The sequence below is a fragment of the Empidonax traillii genome, unplaced genomic scaffold, assembly GCF_003031625.1.
Source record: "Empidonax traillii isolate 1590-97213 ecotype Southwest subspecies unplaced genomic scaffold, ASM303162v1 scaffold518:size600044, whole genome shotgun sequence".
Lineage (NCBI taxonomy): Eukaryota > Metazoa > Chordata > Aves > Passeriformes > Tyrannidae > Empidonax > Empidonax traillii.
Window position 1 is genome coordinate 509636 of NW_020955711.1, and position 20056 is coordinate 529691.

Below are 20056 nucleotides of genomic sequence, written 5' to 3' on the forward strand. Positions count from 1 at the left end.
ATGTAGATGTGGTGCTTAAGGACATGGTTTAGTGGTGGGCTTGGCACTGTCAGATTTAGGGTTGGACTTCTTAGTGTTCTTAAAGGCCTTTTTCATGCTAAATGACTCTGTGATTCTCTCTCCTGGGTTCTGCTTGGTCCCTGCAGACAGCTGTCAGTGGAAGAAGTCACTGGAATGATGTTGAGAAGGTCTGCACGTCTGTCAACCTCAGCAAAGCCTGCAAGAAGTATGAAGAACTTGGTGAGTAGAGCTGGCTGTGCCTAGGGAACAGTGGGAGGGACTGGTGGAGTGAGAGGACAGTGTGGATCTTCTGGCTGGGGCAAATGAGGGCTGTGTGAACACAGGAGATACATGGGAGGTACCTGGTGTTCCCTAGTCCTTGGCTGTCCTTTTCACCACATCAGGGACAAAGGGAATTTCATGTCAGGTTTCCAGTTAATAAAACTTTGAGCCCTTTAAAAGCACCAAGACTTTTATTCCCTGTGTGTATTTAGAAGCAATAGATTCACTGAATGTCTCACACCATGTGCCTGAGAGCATTGTTGAAATGCTTCTTGAACTCAGACAGGCTTGGTGCTGTGACCACTGCCCTGGGGAGCCTCTTCCAGGGCTCAACCACCCTTTGGGTGAAAAACCTTCTCCTGAGATCCAACCTAAATCTCCCCTGCCTCAGCTCCAGCTGTTTCCTCAAGTCCCCTCACTGGTCACGACAGTGATCTGTTTGTTCTTGCTCAAGAACTGCTGGTTTGGCATTCAGACATCCAATTCTGAATAAACTGAGGAATTTTAGTTCCTTTTTCCTTGTGTGCTTTCTTCCTGGCAGATGTGTGGTTTGTGAGCAGAATAGTCAGGGCAAACAGGTGATCTACCAAACAGGAGACATCCCCTACATCCTCCATGGAGCTCCACCTAAACCTCTGCCCCTCCTGTGTCTCCTCTTGCTGCCCCATCCATGCAACCATGCAGACAACTCTGGGAGAAAAACCAGCAGGAATTAGTTTCTCACCTCCTCTGTACTCCGAGTTGGTTGTTTCTCCTCTAGTTCAGGAGCTTCACCTGTGCTGCCAGGGCTGTGGGTTTGAATCAGGGGTGTCCTCAGTTTCACTCTGAGGAGAAACTTCACAGATCTCTCTCCTTCCAAGAGAAATCTGGTCCCCTGGATATCTCCATTGGTTTTCACATTCAGCAGTTTGACCACAGGGTGTCACTGTGACTCCAGGCATGAAGAAGCATCTCCAAGTGGATATGCTGGGAGAGCTAAAATTTCCTCATGATGATGGGGCAATGTTTTTTCTCCTGTTTGGGTCATAAGATAGTTAAATGTCCTCCTCCCTCTGTGTCCCTGTTGCTTGCTTTCCATGTGGATTAGCCTGAGGGAAGGAAAGCTGGAACTGTATTGCATTTCCCCCAGCAATGGGGTCCTGCTGGAGCCACTGGCCCTGGGGTGCTTTGAGGGGTGGAGGGACCACTTGGGTTCTCACCAGCGGTCCAGAATCCCCAGTTGATTGCAGTTCTGTTTTGTTACAGCCTCGAAGACAGAGTGCCTCAACTTAACCATGACAGAGGTGGTCAAAAGGCAAAACTCCAAGTCCAGAAAAAGTTTCAATCAGGTAACTCTAATCATGGTGCTTTTACACTTGGTAAGGCGAGGTTGGCCTGACCCAGCTGGGAGGGAAGCAGGGCTGGAGAGGGCAGTTCTTTAGGGGATCTGTTTGCCTTAGGGGTGCCCAGGGGAATGCACTGAGCCCAGCAGCTCCCTCACTCCAGCTCTCCTTCTCTCAGCAGATCAGCGTGTCGCAGATAAAAGTAGACAAGGTCCAGATTATCGGTGTCCAGTCCTCCTTTGCTGTGTGCCTGGACCAGGACGAGCAGAAGATCCTGCAGAGTGTAACCAGGTAGGAACTGAAATGGGGCCAACTGCACTCCTGGGAGGGTGCATCCTGTGTCCAGGGCTTACCTGTGAGCTGTGGGGGGGATGAGGTCCTGAGCACCCTGGTGGGTCTGTGCCAGGTGCTCAAGCTGGGTGACGCAGCCCCAAGCTCTGCAGGGCAGCTGAGCTCAGCTGGGATGGGTGGTCCTGCTCAGATCTCAGCAGGAGTTCACCTTCATGAAGGCCCCAGTCAGCTCTTCAATCCCAAAGGCAGCTCTTTCAGCAAGATCCATCGTGAGCAGGAGGCTGTGTGAGGTAAATGAGGTGTTTGAAGATCGCTGGGTGCGTGAGCAGAGCCTTCAACTTCTAAACCTCATTTGGGTCCTTCCCTGCCTTTGGCATCCCCGCTGCAGAAGGAATCCATGATCTTTGTGGGAGAGTTAGGGGTAGAGCAGGAATTGTCCACTGGACTGTTCATCTCTGTTGTCCCCTCAGGACACCCAAGTGGCTCCCCAGGTGGTGAAATTTGACATCTCAGTGTAGACAGCAAGCTTCCATGAACACAAGAGATCAAACCAGCTGATGGACAGACATTGTAATTTCTCCCTCAGACTGAGCAGAACTCTGCAAGGTTATGCTGCTTCCAACAGAAAAATATTGGGGATCTTATGTCTTAAATAACCCCAAAGAGAAGTGTTTCTCTTTAAATTGTTTATTGTGAAACTCAGGGGATAGTGGAGTTCAGTGCATGAAATGGTAAAGGAGCTCCTTCCGTCTCCCCGAAACTTCTGGGATGCAAAAGTTGTTGTTTTTGCAATGAGTTTCAGAAAATACTCTTTATGGCTGGTTCTGCTCTTGGTCCCAGTCTGAGCCAGCTGAAAGGCCTGAACTCCCAGCACTCAGACTCCAGTCCTGTTAAAGGCTGCACTGATCCCTGCTTGGTTTTAGATATTCCTGCTGCACCTGAGGAATAGCAGGGTATACTTAGAATATCCTATATTATCAGAATATCCTACACTATAATATTAGAGTATACCTAGAGCTTGGTTTCTCTTTGTTCCCCTGCAGGTGTGAGATCTCTGTGTGCTACAAACCCAGGGACAGTGATCCCTTTGCACTCAGAGGGTCCCCTCTGCCTGCCCAGGACCCCTCTGAGTTCCACTCTCTCCTGTGTTTACCCATTGCCACCTTCAGTGGAGCACTGCCTTGAAGACCCCTGTGTCCTTCCAGACCAGACTCCCATCCAACAGCAATCCAGGCTCAGGAAGAGGAAGCTGATTGTCCTGCTTTGGACACCCAGCCGTGCTCATCCAAGACATCCTGTAGCTGAAGGCTGGTGGCTGAGCTGCTCCTGCTCTGGGCTTAGCCCATTTTTGGGAAATGGGAATGTTGGTGGTGTGCTCTGGTATCTCTCAGGGTTCCTCAGCAACGGGAGGAAAGTGGTTTCCTTGAGATCTCCACCTGGCAACACCTGAGTGAAGAGGGCAGGGCAAGGACAGGGGGATTTTCCTGCCAGCAAGTGGTGCTGTGGCTGTGTTTGACAGAGACTGCAAGGCCAGGGGGGTCTGGGGTGGGGGAATTGAGCTCACTGGGGGGATATTTTGGCAAATGAATGTCCTTGGCTGAGTGGTGGTAGGTGTCCTCCAGTGTGTGTGGAGTTACAGATCACCCAGCCAATGTCACTTCACCTGTGACAGGTCGAGGACGCTCAGGGCAGTTGTTTGGGGATGGGATGGGCTTTCTCAAGGTTTACTTAAAATTCTGGAGGTTGGGTGTCTTGCAGACAAGCAGAGCAACCCAGCAAGCCCCCAGCATGGGCTGTAAACTGCTGTGTGTTCCAATGAATTGAGTGTCATAGGCCATTCCAGGGCATGGGCAGCACGTTGTGTATCCGTGTATTTAATGGACATCCAGGACCTGCAGGAGAGGAGTTTCCAGTTTCTGCAGAATTTCAGCATTCACCCATGAGTATTCCCTGTTCAGCCGCTGGTCTTGCTTCCTGTTCCCCAGCACTGTTTGCTGGAGACACTCCAGAGGCTGAACCCTCAAGAGCTGCTTGAAATACATCAGGAACTGTGCTGAACTCAGGGAGGGAGGGAAGTGCTGGGGAAACCACTAGGATTGCCTTAAGTTCACCTAAAGAGGCACCTTTGATAGAGAAAGACCCAGCACCAGAACCTTTATGACACTTGCAAGGGACAGTAGGATTTGAGATCCCTCTTCCTGGCAAGACTCATTCCCCCCCTCTTCCTTCTCTCTGCAAGGCTGTAGGTACAGAAAGGTGCAATATTTGGGGGTATTTAGAGGTATTCTGACCCAATGAGCAAAAAAATAAGACTGGGAAAGCCTTTCCAGGTTTCTTAGCCCTCCAGCTGTTTCTTGGTAGTTTTTGGGGATTGTGGTCCTTGCTGGCTTTGGTGTCCTCAGCAGTTGAGTGTAACTTCTGCCAGTGGCCAGAGAGGAGCAAATACGAGACATGAACACACTCCTGAGGCCTCTGTGCTCCATCCTTCCACGTGAATCAACCATCCCAAGGATGGTGTTGCCTTGGGGACTCCAAGAAAAGACTCTCCTGTGGGCTGAAGGATCCACTGAACATGAACACTGAACAGCTCTGGCTCCACCAGGACCCACCTTCCCCAGCCATGCACCAACTCCAGGAGCACCCATCTCTTCCTGCATGGAGCAGTGTCCATCCCTTGCTCTCAGCACAGACTTGGCAGGTCGTGCTGGGCTGTCTCCTCCCCCACAGGCTGCCTGCAGGGTGATGCAGGACCACTGAGGTCACTGCTGTGCACTTCTCTCCATCACTATTTGAAGTCCATAAGGCTCAAGGGATCAGAAACAGATCAGTAATGGCTCTTGGAATAAGTTTTCTTCACTGACTTTCCATTTCCCAGACAGGTTTGTGTGTGTTTTCTCCAATGGGGCTGAAATTTGGCAGCTGGTTATTGTTGTCCAATACTTTAAAATAGCACCTTATCCTGTCAAAACATTGCTATTTGTGATCTTGATGTCTGTGGCTAAATATACCCCTGCCACTGGTATGATATCAGCCACTCTGCTTTCAGCTGGCCCTCCAAGAATACTGGAGAAGAGAATTTCCATCCCATAGAGGAAAAACAAGCACAGACTCTAAGGACTCGTACTCCTGGCCAAGGTTTTGACCTCTGATGCTTTCTGGAAAGGAAAGAATTGCAGAGTTCTTTCAGGTCATCCTTGTACATATGTGCAGCCTCACCAAATCTGTGTAAAGTCTGTGCTGATCTGTAAAATATTGTTCAAAGAACTTTTAAAGTGATTGTAAAATATTAAATGTTGATTTATTTCGAGTACAAGTTTGGGTCAAGTAATTCCTGAGCAGGGGGGAGGCAGGGGAGGAACCTCCACGAGGAGAACACATGGGTCCTGCACTGAGGAGCTGCTCTGGGAGCAGAAAAAAGCTTAGAAAAGCCATTCTAGTCATGAGAGAGGAGACCTCTGGAAGTTAATTGAGCTGCTTCTGTTCCGTGAGTGAAAACGCAGGTTTTGATGTTGTAAATTCCAAATTGGCTTCATGCTGGATTAAGGAGAAAAGAAACGAGCAGAGCTCATGTGCAAGGTGAGATCTGGGCGTGCCCTTCCCTTCCTGGAGCCTCTTGTGACCTTTGCTTTGTTGATTTGCTCCTGGGGCCAGGGACAAGGTCCAGCCTGGGGGGACAGCAGAGCTCTGGGATGAAGGGTCCCTGCTCAGGGTCAGCAGGGCTTTGCCCAGCAGCTGGATATTACAGAATATGCTGATAGTGGGGCAATTCTGACTTGGAAATCCCTTCTTTGGGGATGCAGACTGGCAGCTGGAGCTGTTGCTACTGAAAGTGCTCTGAAATATGAAATGCCACTTGGAAACACTGAACTCTGTCCAGTGTCACCTTCTCCTCCTGTAGATATTCCAGGAAAGAGGCTCAGCTGGTAGGTGTGAGGGCCACTGTGTCATGACCAAATAAACAACATGGGAAAAGTCATTTGAGTTCAGACAAGCCAAAAACCAGGTGAGAATAATTTCTGTTAATTAGCACTTTGTTATGGATTAGCTATTTTTTTTTTCACTGATTAAACAATAACAAAAAGTGTATTTTAACTGAAAAGAAAAGGTCTTTTGAAAAGGCAGATAAGGCAAATTTTCCAAGCTGGAATAATAATCTGCTTTTGTTTGTTCTCAACAGCAAAAACACCCCTAAAGCACAAATTCTCCCCCTCTCTTCTCTTCTTTTACAGAGGTAGGTGGAAAGAGGAACATGTATGATTAAATCCAAAGCAGCAAGAAAGTACTTTGTTCTGAAAATGTACATGCCAAGAAGTTTGGGATCAGGGTCGAAGTCTGATCCCTGAAGTCCTGCATACGTGAGGGGAAGTGGCAGTTTCAGGTGCTTGTCATCCCCCAGCCACCTCAGCTGGGCTTGGCAGAGCTGGAATGTTCTAGTGCGTGAGGTGAAGAAAAACAGGAGGCAGTGCTTATCCAGAGAAAGGGTTCTTAATTAAGTGGCCACTCATGATCTGATGGTTAATTAGAAATACAGAATTAATTACCATCAAAATACAGGAATGAGATTGCACGTCCGTGGGCTTGTGCAGCTCAGCACTGCTGAGCCCCCTCCATGTGCTTGTTGGAATTGTGGGGCAAACCTTCCTCTTGTCCTTCTGTTTCCTGGCAGACACACGTGCAGTTCCACGGGTGTCATTTCTGGGTGTCCCACAGCAAGAGACCAGCAGATGGGGGGATGACACCAGGTGTGGAAACCCACGAGGACAAAGTTTTGGGGACCTGAATTAGGCTGAATAAGACCTGAATTATTTCCATGTCAAAGGTGCTCATCTGCTCTCTCAGCTGTAGCAGGAGGTAGTGGAGAGCACAGTCAGCTTCCCAGCAGTGCTCAGTCCCTGCAATGCATTACAGGACTGGGATTAACGTGCCTGGGATGTCTCCTGGGTCACAGGAGCCCCATACATCATCCCTTCCCTTCTGTCTCTGTGCTGCCTGTCTGCTCCCATCTCTGCAGCTCAAATTTCCTTCGGGGTGGGGCACCTGGGGCCAGCTCAGGTCCTGCTGGCAGCGAGCCCCGAGCTGGGCTCCTTGCCTGAGTCACTGATGGGCCAGCCCGGCCACGGTGCCCAAATTCACCCCTGACCCAGAGGGGTTTGTCTAGAGCACCACCAATAATCCAGCACTTCCAGAAGAAAAGGGAGAAGCAAAAGAAACCCAGAGAATGTCTCCTCCTGCCAAATTCCCTGCTCTGGTTCTCTCTTGTGGCCGCAGGTTTCTGGGCTGGTTGATCTGGCTGTCTCCCATCTGCACGTTTTAGCTGCTTTTACAAGAAGTTGTAAAGTAAAGACTGGAAACTTCTGTGAATTTTGCTGATTTCTGAAGGGTTCTGTCCAGCACCCATGACTGAAAAGGGCATCCCTGGTTGCTTCAGGACTGAGCTTTGCTCAGGACTAACGGGAGTGAAGCTGGACAAGGGGAACTTTCCTGGGCTCCAGGCAGCTCTTCAGCTCTCCTGGCAGTGCCTCTGCTCCACTGCCCTCATCTTAATGGTGCTAATCAATGATCAATTAAAAGGTAATAAGGCTCCCTGTGCCTGCATGAGGAACAGAGTTTTCCTGGCAGGGAAAGGTCACGGGAGAGCAGTAATGGTGTGCTAATGATGCTAAGTTGCATAATTACCAATCCGTTCCGATGCCTGTCTGGCTGTGAGCTGGTGCAGACAGATGACTGCATGAGGAATGAGGAGCTCTTCTGTGCCAATCCCCAACTCACCTCCTTCCAGTATTCTCTGTGCCCTCAGAATCCCCTCTCCCCTCCACAGGCACCTTCACTGCAGTAAAGACATGCAAAGGTTGAGGGGTTGGAAAGTACGTCCTAAAACTGAAATCTGAGTCAAAGCAAGCATGAAAAATATTCTGTGGTATTTACCTGGACTTGGGTCTGGCTGCATAAAACTCTCTGGGCAGCAGTGGGCCAGTGTAATGCTGTGTGTTTAGCTGGTGTTTCCAGCCACAGGGAGGGTCTGGAGCAGGGGGGGCTTAGTCAGATGAACGCTCTCTGTCCTCCCAAGGGCAAGTCCTGCTTCTGGCTGTGTCTCTTCTTGCATCAGGGCTCCTGTGTGACCGCTCTGTGGCCAAAGCAACGGCGTGGCTGTGACCAGGGAGAGTGCAAACATGATGTCTAGTGGTGATGAGGTGTGGATGGGCTTGGGCTGCCTTTGTGCGCTGCTGATTGCAGTGTCTTTCCTATGAAACGCAGGTTGAGATGTTGCCCCTGTAACCAGAAATGTGGCGAGGGTCTGTCAGGTTGCCCAGGACCTGGGTCCTCCAGGGAGGGTCTGCTGGGAGATCCCTGCTCTGGGACTCAGCGAGGGGCTCCCTCTTGGAGTCACTTTTGGGAACAGGTGGAGAAGAAGTGAGGTTTCAAGACTGGAGAAGGCTGATGACAGAGGATGTTGCAGGACACACGCGGGGTTGAGTGTGGGGCAGGGTGAGCAGGCAGTGCAGCACGAGCAGCTCGATGGTCCCCTCCTCGGCATGCACTGGGGGGTGGTTTCTGAGTCTAGCCCTGTCCCGGGCTTCTCCAAAGAAGCAAACCTTGAGATTCAGAAACAAGCTGCCCCTTTCTCTGCCTTGGAAGCTTAATCAGCATTTCAAAAGCCCTGCTGTGTTCATCCTGAACAACAACTGTAGAAACAGCTTCTCCACTCAGCTTATCAGCTCAGCGCGTGCTGCAGCGACTGTGATTAAAATGAGCTGTTTCCTGTTGCACTTTATCTCTGGCAGAACCGATAAGCTTGAGGAATTGATCTCTTTCCAAACCCGTCACCTTGGTACCCACGGGAGAGCCGTAAGTTCTGGGAAGAAGATCCTGGAGGTGTGAGCAGCAGGCACATAACCCTTGGTGTACATGTATGCAGCACTTCAGATTCTGGGCAAAAAGCAACCTGTCCCCATTTCAAGTGGCTGATCTCTTCCTCAGCACTGGCCAGTCACTGACAACCCCTGTGAGCACAGACGTGCCCAGCTCATCAGCACTAGGCAGTTCCAGCACCTACCATGGCACTGGATCCCTTTCTTGCAGGTGCCTCAAAGTTTCCTGCTCACAAGCGGGTAACCTGTGATTGATTAACCTGTAGGTAAGAACCTGCACCTCCTGGTGTTGGTACCTGTACCAAAATATCAGTGAAATGATATTTTCCACCTTTGCAGGACAAAACAAGACTTGAACAGTTTGTGGTTTATTATTATTATTATTATTATCTTTTGCTGTTGCTCTCTCCTTATTATGATTTTTTCCAAGACAAATAAAAAGAGTTGGAGATGACTCAGTTTAGAGAAATGAAAAAGGCAACTTAAATACCATCAAATGGGCTGTTTGCTTGGCTTTCCCTCTCCCCAAATCCACCCACCGTCTATATTTGCTGCAGCCTGAATAAAAATAGAACTGGGCTGAATGCCAGGGTGGAAAATAGAGATGCAGCATCAAAATATTACTTGGTTTGTGACCTGTTCCCTTATAAATTGTAAGGAAATCACCCGTAGACCCACGTGCTGGGGGTTTGGACATGTGCCAGGAGGAGGTTTCCCTGCAGGATGGGAGTGGAGCTCAAACAGCTCCGCTTTCTTTGCCCAAATACCTCTGCTTCTCTCAGCAACTCAGATGACCCGGGAGGTATGTTATTAAAGCAGCCACGTAACGACGGAAAATTGAAGCAGGGAGAAGTAAAGCATCCATGAATAGAAACCAGGGCAGGAGGAGAGTTGTCCAGAGCTCCCCTTTCGCGGGGAGGGTGTGGAGCAGTGGCCAAAATAGGAACGGAACGTCAGCGCTGCGATGGGGAGGAGAAACAGCCCCGTCTCCGCCGGCCCCGCGCGATGCCAGGGCTGGCACTGCCACGGTCGCTCTGCCATCCCTGTCGGTGCCAGAGCCAAGAGAGGGGCTGTGAAGGGCTGGGCTGCGACCACCGGGAGGGACCCAGCCCTGGTGAGTCGGCTGCTGGTCTGGGTGAGGAGCTGCTGCTGCCGGCACGAGGTCAGGACACGGCGGGATCTCAGGAGCACAGAGAGCTGCAGTGCTGCTCCCGCGGCAGGAAAGCCCCTTTCTGGGGCAGCAAGTTCCTCTCCAGGCTGGAAACCTCGTCTCCTGAACTGGTGCTTCAGGTGAGCGCTTTCTGTTTCACAGAATCGTGGAATGGTTTGGGTTGGAAGGGACCTTAAAAGTTATCTCTTTCCTGCCATGGTCAGGGACACCTTCCACCAGCCCAGATTGCTCCAAGCCCCGTCCAACCTGGCCTTGGACACTTCCAGGGATGGGGCAGCCACAGCTTCTCTGGGGGACCTGTGCCAGGGCCTCACCACACTCGCAGTCAAAAATTCTTTCCTAATATCTCATCTAAATCTCCCCTCCTTCAGCTTAAAGCCATTCTCCCTTGTCCTGTCCCTCCATACCCTTGTCCCCAGTCCCTCTCCAGCTCTTCTGGAGCCCTTTTAGGCCCTGGAAGGGGCTCTCAGGTATCCCCAGAGCCTTCTCTTCTCCAGGCTGAATATCCCCAGCTCTCTCAGCCTGGTTCCAGAGCAGAGGGGCCCCAGCCCTCAGAGTATCAGGAGATCATTTCAGGGGACAGACTTTTTCCACTTGAGAGATATTCAGACAGCTTCAAAACTCTTGTGTACCTCTCTCGTGCACAGAAATGAAGAAGAAAGGCTCCCACAATAACTTTAAATCACAGAGGACAGTGTTTGTAGGGAGAAAGAGATATTTTGCCACACAAGTGATTCTTTCTCTACTTCATTTTGATTCTTTTCTACGTTTTTTAGTCTCCTGAATGATGCCTTTGTTTGAGCAGGTGTACACCTGGCTCTTCCTCTCTCAGTGGCCAGAAGTGTGATGTTATCTGGGGTTATTTAGCAGTTCCCTGTCCTGTTCTCAGGCTGCCCCTCAGATGTGTTTCAGTGTTTAATGACATCAGCTGCAGAAAACATGGAGAACCAACCCCTTCCTCCCTCGTCCATGGGTTGCCACAGGAGAATGCAGCCCTGCCCCAGGAGGGCTGATGCTGCTGCTCTGACTGGAGATGTGTGTATGGAAAAGGCAGAGGGGGAAGGTCTCCAGAAGGACTCTTTAGCTCAATGAATTTTGGGGTTGGGATCCCAAAGCTGGTGGCAATGAGGGAGGAGCTGGATGTGTGCTGTGGGGACGGTCCAAGAAAGGTCTGTGGCCTCCTCCTTCCTTAGCTGTGCACCGGGAGAGAGCCCAATTCTAGTGAAAATAAGGGGAATGGTGAAGGCTTGGGGCCTGCAGTGACCGGCTGGGAGGGGAGGAGTGAAAATATCCAGCAGCATGTGGGAGATCCCCGCCTTGAAAAATGCCTGTGAAGCCTCAGGAAAGCAAGAGCACATCTGGTAAGGGGGAGCGTGTATCAGGGACACTCTTTCTTCCTCCTTTGCAACACTGTGGGGTTTTACCCCCCACTCGTGTGAGTGCATTGGCTTTCCTCTGGCATTTGCATTTGCATGGGGAACAGGATAGAAAGGCAACTTCTGCAGGTGGCCAGAGCTCCTGCACGCTGGGTAACTCCTGCAGAGGAAGGACAGACAAACACGGTGTGAGGATGGATGGATGGATGGACAGGCACGGGACAAGTGAGGAGTGATGCCCAAAATCAGCCAGGGCATGTCGAAGGCGCTAATTCTGACTCTAGCAGGGACAAAGCTTTGCAAACAGGACTCCATGTGTGCATCCCACGGCGACAGTGCCTGCAGTGGCCGAGCTCTGCCGGCTCTGGCGGCTCTGCAGCGGTTCTGTCCCTGCGCCAGGACTGCGTGTGTGTGTGTGTGTGTCCTTCATGAATGGGAGCGACTGTGAATGAAAACAAGACAGGGGAAATGAGGATGTTATCGTGTGCTGGTGTGCGCTGCTGTTGTTGTTTCCCCGGAGCCTTCCTGCCCGCGGGGCGGCGGCTGGGGCGGGCGGGGGAAGGGGATGGGGATGGGAATGGGGATGCTGCTCCGAGCGGCAACTTGGCACCGGTGCAGGGAGTGGGAATTGGATGCGAGTAACGCTGATAGCCAGTTTAACTGCCTCCTCCTCCCTTTCTCTCCAATCAGGAAGGAAGCAGGTTATTTTTAAATCTGGGGCCCAGGTATGTAACTCTACCTAATGCTTTTTCTCATGTAGAAGAAGATGGGAAGTGATGCAGCGTCAGATGCAGTTCCCACGCTCCCTCCATAAGTACTTTCTTCCCCCAACTCACCTACCCCAGCAAAACTCAGCACTTCAAACCCTGCTCTGGGTACGAGCTGACCTAGCAGGTCCCTGACCACAAAGGGGGATGGTCCTGGTGGTGGTATTTGCTGGCCAGAGGGGTTGGCCCATGCATTGGTCTGTCCTGAGCGCTTTGTGCAGCAGAGCACGGGGCACACACACACACTTGTGTTCCAGCTCTCTGGGATGACAGAGCTGGCAGGCTCATCCCAGCCCTGCACCCACATCCCATAGGGATCAGCATTTACCTCCTGCTTTGGGCTGTCTGCTATTTCCGTGCATTCCTCCTGTGTGCCAGCCTGGGCTCATGCCAGCACATCCCAGTCTTAACTGAGCACCAGGACACCGACAGACCTCAGCAGCCCTGGGCAGCCTCACCCAGGGCCCTATTTGGACTTATCCCAGGAGCTGTCACTGAGTCACAAGTGGTGACAACGTTACGCCCTACTGAGCACAACCAGACCTGCTCCAGCCAACACCTCTGTCACTGCAAAGCCAAACTTCTCCGAGAACACGCTCCAGAAGGGGCTGGGCATCCCCAGCCCAGGCTGCACCCGGAGCTGGCAGCGGGCAGGGGCTGCAGGGGCAGCCGCAGGGGCTGGCACCGAGCAAAGGCCGAATTGCCCGAGATGCTCCCGGGGGGAGGCTCTGGCACAGGCACAGAACACTGTGCCTGGAACGGGGAGCTGGAAAAGCGTCCTCTCGGACCGACTACTCCTCATCTCTCGCAGCACGCTGTTTATTCCAAGGTCCTGGGCGTGCAGCTGGGAGGCGGCAGCGCCGGATTTGCCCCGGCATGGGGTGGTCGGCGGCACGGAGGGGGCTGTGCGGGCGCCAGGGCTCACCACGGCTGCCCCGGGACAGGCTGGTCCCAGAGCAGCCCGACCTGCACGGCTGGTTTGTGGGGATTAGAGGCAGGGCAGGACTGAGCCCTCTGTCGCCTGCTCCTGCACGTCCGGAGAGCGCCGGGCGAGCGCGACCTGCGCGGGGACAGATTTCTCCTTGGGGGGACTTCTCTGTGAAAGAGGAAGTTGTCTTGAAATAACTCGTCGCTTCCCTTTCTGCTGTGCAGACTTTGAAGTGGCAGCAGAGCTCAGCAGCTCAGCCCCGGCGGGCTCTGCCAGCCCCGGCCGCCCTCCCCACCGGGCAGAGCAGCCCCTGCGATGACCCCCCCAGGATCCTCCCGTGCCCCCCGAGCTGGACGGGACCTCTGGAGTGTGTGTGACTCGCTGGGGTCCCGGTGCCTGCCCTGAAGAAGCAGGTAAGAGTTCCGGGGGGGGACACACGGGTCTGTGCACGGGGATTGTGTTGCTCATCCTCTGCCTTTTCTCCCTGTTCCCTTGAGCAGCACCTGCCGCTCTGCTGGTCCCCTGTACCTGGGGAATGCTTTATGCCTTAGAGGTTGGTGGTGTGTGTATGAGTGCTGCATCCCGGTGGATCAAACAACCTGGAAAGCCACGGACAGGGGCAGATTGATTCCCGTTCTCAGGACGAATTAGGGGAGGGGGCACCGATGGTGCTGGAGATGAGGAATGTGCTGCTTCTCTGCGGGAAAGGAATATCTGTGCAAGCTTCCCCTGCTGCACCCTGTCAGAGAGCAGGATCCCAGGGGAAATGGGGTTTGCTCTGGAGCCTGTCCTAGGGAGGAGTGTGGAGACTTTGCTGCCTGAGCCCCGGAGAAGACCTGGGTAGTTTTGATGTTGTTACTGCTCTGGCCATTGTTCCAGCCCCCCCGGCACTCGCTGCTCACTCATCCCCTGCACAGGCAGCCCAAATGGGTGAGTGAGTTACATCACTGACTTGGTGCTAGTTCAGCACTTGTTCATGCTTGTTCATTTTGCTGTGTGTGAAACAACTCCCAGCTGCAGAGAACGGAGTCACCTGCCCAGCGCCTCTCCCGGCCCTCACCCCGGGGCTCCTCCATCCCAGCTCCTTGTCCCGTAGCGCGGGCAGTGCTCGTGCGCCCAGCTGGGGGGAGGCTGTGCTCGGGATTTTGGAGCGGTGCTCGCTCCAGAGCTGGCTGTTTGTGCAGTGGTGTGGCTGCCCAACTTCCCCTCCCCTTGGCCCGGTGCCTCAGCTGTCCCCTGGGGCCCCGAGCGCCGCAGCAGTGACGGGGCAATAAAGAGCGATGGCAGTGGTGATAACGAGGAGAGAGCAGAGCCCCGTCCAGAAAGGAAGCAAAAAGCTGCAAAAAAATGTAGATGAGCCAACTCTGTGCAACAGGCACGTTTTAGTCCTCCTCCCCGGAGTGCTTTCCTCTGCACCCTCTGTCTGTACCAGAGGCACTGAGCCATTGCACCCTGACTGCTCCCTGGGATATTCTTGACTCCCACAGGAGCTCTCCCAGATCTGTGTATCTTAGCAGCACTTCTTTCTGTTTCATGACCAAGGCTGAACACAGAAACAAATTCCTCTGGGCTTCAAGGGCTGATTTATCACTTCTGAGCATTACACAAAATTTGACCTGAGGATTTGAGTCCTCAAAGCCTCCAGCTGTTCTCACAAGACCTGGGCCTTTGCAGAGCTCTGTCCTGGAGCATCTCCCTGCTGGCCCTGAGATGGGGCTCCAGTGCACAGGACTGGCCTGACAGCAGGAACTGGGGGGCTGCTGTAATATCAGCTCTGATGGTGTTTCTGCCTTAAAATAATTTGCTGTATATTTGGGGGTTTAGCCCTGCTTCCTAAAGAAACAGAGCTATGAGGCAGTACTATCTGTTGCCTGTCCATATTCCTGACTGGCTGGCCTCAAACCAGATGGGGAGCAGACTTCTTGGCCCTGAGTGAGATGGCTCAGGGCAACTACCGGTGGTTTTACAGGGGTATCCTGGACCAAGTGTTCAGGTTGTTCTGTGACAGGAACACTGCTTTTTTTTTTGCCTCAAAAATAAGATAATCTCTGCTCGTGGAGGAGCTGTGGGGAAGGAGACTGGCCACTGTTCCCCACTGCCAGACACCACCTGCACATCCCCACTGGAGCAGCTCCCATGTTCTCTTTTTCGTTTCTGATGGTTTCCCCCTGGAATCCTGTGAGCTGTCTCAGAGCTGTCCTGCTTGGACATGGTCTCACTCCACAGGTGACAAGAATCTTGATGTACCACCTGTGTGTGGCCTCTTTGGCAGGGGTTGCCCTGTGCACTATCTTGCTGGTGCCTTCAGGATTGCCCCCTCCCCATCACCTTGTGATACACAGGGTGGGCACAGCTGCACTTATGACAGGCCATAATCACCCTTTATCAGTGGCAGCTGCCTGTTGGGGTATGGGCTGGAGCAGCACCACTCCCCAGCACCCAAATTCTCATTTTCACTTGGAGCTCCTCTGCTCTGAGTGCCTGGGAGAGCTCTGACCCCAGAGAACTCTCACCGTAGTTGTGCCCAGCCTTCCTAATGCTGAAACCTCTCCTACTCAGCCGTGGGGGCTCTCAGGAGCTGCTTTCCCAGTTTCTGTCTTGCTTGGTGAGCTTTGCTGGTGTTAATGGCTGTTCTGAAGGCAGATGCTGTGTTGGCTGAGTCACGTCTTTCTGTTTTGAGGTGTGACATGCTTTGAAGACAGCACCGTTCATCTGACATGATTTGGGCAGCTCTCTGAGGGAGCTGCTGTCGTGAGTGATCTGTGCTGGGATGGGTTTTGCTTGGGAGGGAATCTCTGCTGTGGTTCTCCAGGCCAGACTGGAGTTACAGGGGTGCTCATGGTCCTACTTAAAGCCGAGGTTTTTGTTGTTGTCCGTACCATGTAATCAAATCTCATTATTGACCTTGCCCTCCTGGTGCAACGCTATTTACCCATCCCTTCCTTGCTAATCTTCTCTGTGCTCTGTGTTAGCCCTGTCAACAGCTGTCCCATCATTCTGTCCCCACTGCCAAGAGAGCACCACCAAGCCTGTTTATCTGCTGACAGCAGGGGTAGGTGCCACACACAACTTGCTGTGGTCACTCTGACGCTGCTCACCCCCCAAGCCCATGGGCAATCACTCTGTGCCCTCCCTGAGTCCCAGTGGCCTCCTGTTCACTGTCAGACAGGTGGGGCCACCTGAGTGCAGCTTCCAGCAGAGGCTGGTGAAGCTCCTCCACTGTGGAGAGAAAGATCCTACGTCCCTGCACAGAGCTGGGCACTGAGACACCGTCACACCATCCAGGGACAAAGGGTTTAAATCATAAAAAGCGCTGGATTCACCACTGAGGCTTCTGGATACAGGTACCCCCATGGAGGTCCCTTGAGGTCTGGTGGTCAGGTTGGACCTGTGACCAGGTGAAGCAGGCTGGTACCCGTGTGTCACCACTGGCCACGCTCTCAGAGTTTGCAAGGAACAGCCCCTGATGCTGCAGCATCAGCCCTGCCATGCTCAGGGTCTCCTGCAGCTAGCGGGGAGCTGCTGACTCTGCAGCAAAAAATCCTGAGCACACCCCCAAACTGATGTCTCTGAACCCCAAATTCCTTTGTGAGGGGTAAACCAAGATGATCATAGGGGTGGAGCATCTCTCCTGCAAGGAAAGGCAGAGGGAACTGGATTTATTCAGTCTGGAGAAGAGAAGCTTTGGAGTGACCTAATTGCAGCCTGTTAGGACCTGAAGGGACCCAACAAGAAACATGGAGAGGGACTATTTCCAAGGGTCTGGAGTGACAAGACCAGGAGGAATGGCTTCAAACTGAAAGAGAGTAGGTTTAGATGGGATATTAGGAAAAAATTCCTTACTGTGAGGGATGTGAGGCCCTGGCAGAGGTTGCCTGGAGAAGCTGTGGCTGCCCCATCCCTGGAAGTGTCCAAGGCCAGGTTGGATGGGGCTTGAAGCAACCTGGGCTAGTGGAAGGTGCCCCTGCCCGCAGCAGGGGGTAGAATGAGGCAACCTTTAAGGCCCCTTCCAACCCAAACCATTCCATGGTTCTATAAGGATTTGCTGTTACTCAGAACTGTTCTCTCCCAGCTGGTGTCACACAGCATGTCTAAGTGCAGGGACTGTCCCACCAGTGGCTCTGCTGGTGAAAGTCCTGTATGAGGGAGGTATTGCTCAGGGAGTGGGTCTGTATGGAGGCAGGGAATGGTTCTGCCATCCAACAGCCTCTTCTACCCCAGGAAAGCAGCCAGCTCCCCTTCTAGGCTCTCCCAGGCTAGCCACACTTGGGAGCCTGAGCTCTGCCTGCTTTTACTTCCCCCCTCAGTTGGACAGCTCAGGGCTGTTTGTGCTCACAAACCTGCCAGTGGTTTTCAAATCACAGGTATTTTTTCCCTCTGATTGTTTTTTTTTCCAAAGCCAGTTCTGGGAATGGAAAGAGATGCTAAATCTAAAAAGCTGATGTTTCCGGAAAACTCGTTTCTTTCCTTAGAAAGAATGAAATGTGACGTTGGCAAGGAAGTCTCCAAAGGGTCGTTAATGTCCAGGAAGCTGCTCCACTTCCACGCCAGCTTTAGCAAAGGGCTCTGGGGCTCATTCAGTCCTGATGGGCTGATGAATGTCTGCTGCAGCACGAGCTGCAAAGGTGTTTCATTAGTGAAATGGCTCCAAAATTCATCCTTTATTTCTCCCTCCATGGGCAGGAGCCTCCTGGCAGGGCCATGTCTTGCCAGAGCAACCAGCAGGAAAGCAGCACCGCAAAGAGATGCTGGAAAGCAGAGTCTGAGCTCAAGATGCTTTTCCTTGGCAGTAAGAGCCCGAGGGAGAGCATCTGGTTTCATGTCAGAGCTGTCTGAAACCACAGGCCCTGCCAGATTTTGAGCTAAATCTGAAAATCAGACCAGAAGAGGGGCTCTGGGCTGGGCCACGGCACACGTGGTCCTTCCACCTCCTTTGCAGGTCCCCTCCACTCGTGCTCTGTGTCTGAATGGGGACAGAAGGGAGACAGGTGATCCTTCTGTGGGGTTTGAGTTTCAGAACCAAAGCTTTGCTTAGTTTTCATTTGAACTGAGACCCCTCGCCCTGGGCAGCTGATGGAAGGGGAGGTGGAGCAGACCTTGCCCTTGGCGTTCATCCTTGGCCAAGGCTCAGGTCCTCAGGGGAACCTGGAACTGCTGTTGCTGGACAATAAGGAGGGCTGGAGGCTGGAAAGCTGCATTTGTCTTCCTTTTCTACCTGAGCTGTGCAGCTGGGTTGGAGGTCGGGATCAGGGCCAGAAATAGCATTTGCTCCACTGGCAGACGGACACGGTTTAAGAGGAGGGCGCAAACAGGATGTCAGACCTACCTCTGATGGGGTCCCCTGCAACACCAGCCTGTCCTGCTGCCAGGGGTGATTCTGGCTCCACGGGTGTTCTGGGAGCTGCCAGCTGCAGTTCTGAGCAGCCCAGAGGATGCCCTGCCACACCCTCAGGTTCACCAGGGGGAAGCAGCCCTTGAGCTCTCACATCCCCCCTTGGCTTCCAGCTGATACCTGTGCTCCAGTCAGTGCTGCCAGATCCAGAGGGAAGCGCAGGCTGGGCGGCCACTGCTGAGCTGTGTAACGTTAGACAGAGCCTCTGGTGTGCTACTTTCATAACCAGTCTCACCCCAAGGCAATGCAGGGGGAGGGCAGGCACGAGGGGGTGGTGAATTCTGCGCTGCTCCACGGGACATCTGTCACCCCGTGACGAAACGCCGAGCTCGTGTGTGTCCCCTGCGGCTGAGCACTCACCACCTCTCCCTTCAGGATGTTCCAGCACCGAACAGCTCGCTCCTCGCTGACAATGGTATTGGTACGATCCTTCCTCGCACCGGGAGCCAGCCAGGGTGTCTGCTGCGGGATGGGAAGAGTTGGGATCGGGGCATTTACTGGTGGTGGGATGGAGGAGAGGGAGGAGCACGGCAGCATTCCACGCTCCGTGCCCGTGCAAGGCGCCGGCTTTTCTTTTCGAGCGCTTGTAGCGGGGCTGATAAACAACCACAGGAAACCTTAGATGTGCCCGTGTAGTGAATTTGTAACTAAACACAGGGCTGCAGGAGGCGGGGAGAGCCTGGCTTTGGAGCGGGACTAAATATAACTCAAAGAAAGCAAACGTGTGTGCTCCACGGGCTGGGACTGCCCTGCTGTGTCACTGCTGTCCTCGGGTGAAGACGGGACAGGGGGCATCTCCCAGGGCTGGCTGTGGTCAGCAGAGTTCCAGGTAATGGCACTGAGGATCCAAGGCAGGGTGTGCCTGGACACACTGGAGAACGGGGCAGGATAGTGCAGCCAAGCTTCCCAAGGGAGCGTGCTGTTTGCTGCTAGCCCTGCTTGCAACGCCAAGAGATTTGGGTTATAGGTTTTCTTTCGTGGCTTCAGATATTTCTGAGTCACTGAGTCTGTGTCTCACGTGCTTCACTTAGTCTGGGGGGGTTGGTTTTTGGTGATTTCTGCAGCTTTTGATAACCCATAAGAGAGAGCAGCATGTCTTCTTGAGGGGCTGTGCTTCCCCTCGTTGACTGCCGGCAGGGACAGCCTGAATCACTTCCCTCCACTGAGTACGATGGGTTGAAGTGACTCACCTGGATGGACATATCTCTGTTCCTCTGTGCTGGACTTTCAGTCTCACAGAGGGCTGAGCTTCAACTCCTGCCGTGGAGCTGGGAGGGAAACACCCTTTTCTTGGGACAGGGGTGTGCTTTCCTGCAGGGGGGAGGCAACCCCATGGCTGTGCCTGGCTGTGCTTGTTGTGTCAGCAGAACAGAACAGAACAGGCTGCTGGAGGGCTGGGACGTGGTCCAGGTGGCCTCCTAGGACTCAGCTCTGGTGCTGGTCAGGCTGGGTTATCCTTCAGCCTGTGAAGGTTTTTAGGTGTTTGCTGGCAGTGGGTTGGCAGCTCTTCCAAAAATCCCCCCTCCCTGTGTGTGGGGAGGCTGTGGCTGTGCCATGCCTGGGTTTGTCTGTCTCTGCCTGGGCTGCAGCTGCTCCGGGGTGCTGGGAGGCACATGGTCAGTGATCCATGGGGTAGGACATGAGACCACATAGTCCTG

The 20056-nt window shown here is 53.1% G+C and overlaps 1 protein-coding gene across 1 annotated transcript in view; it reads left to right on the forward strand.

The window, feature by feature from the left end:
* The window catches only part of PIK3R5 (phosphoinositide-3-kinase regulatory subunit 5), a 28356-nt gene extending 24092 nt beyond the window's left edge, over positions 1-4264 (forward strand). The window contains exons 16-19 of the mRNA XM_027896854.1: positions 147-240; positions 1528-1610; positions 1786-1895; positions 2939-4264. Coding sequence (XP_027752655.1) covers positions 147-240; positions 1528-1610; positions 1786-1895; positions 2939-3080 — 429 coding nt within the window. The 3' untranslated portion in view covers positions 3081-4264. The remainder of the gene's footprint in view (positions 1-146; positions 241-1527; positions 1611-1785; positions 1896-2938) is intronic.
* Positions 4265-20056: the final 15792 nt, after the last annotated feature.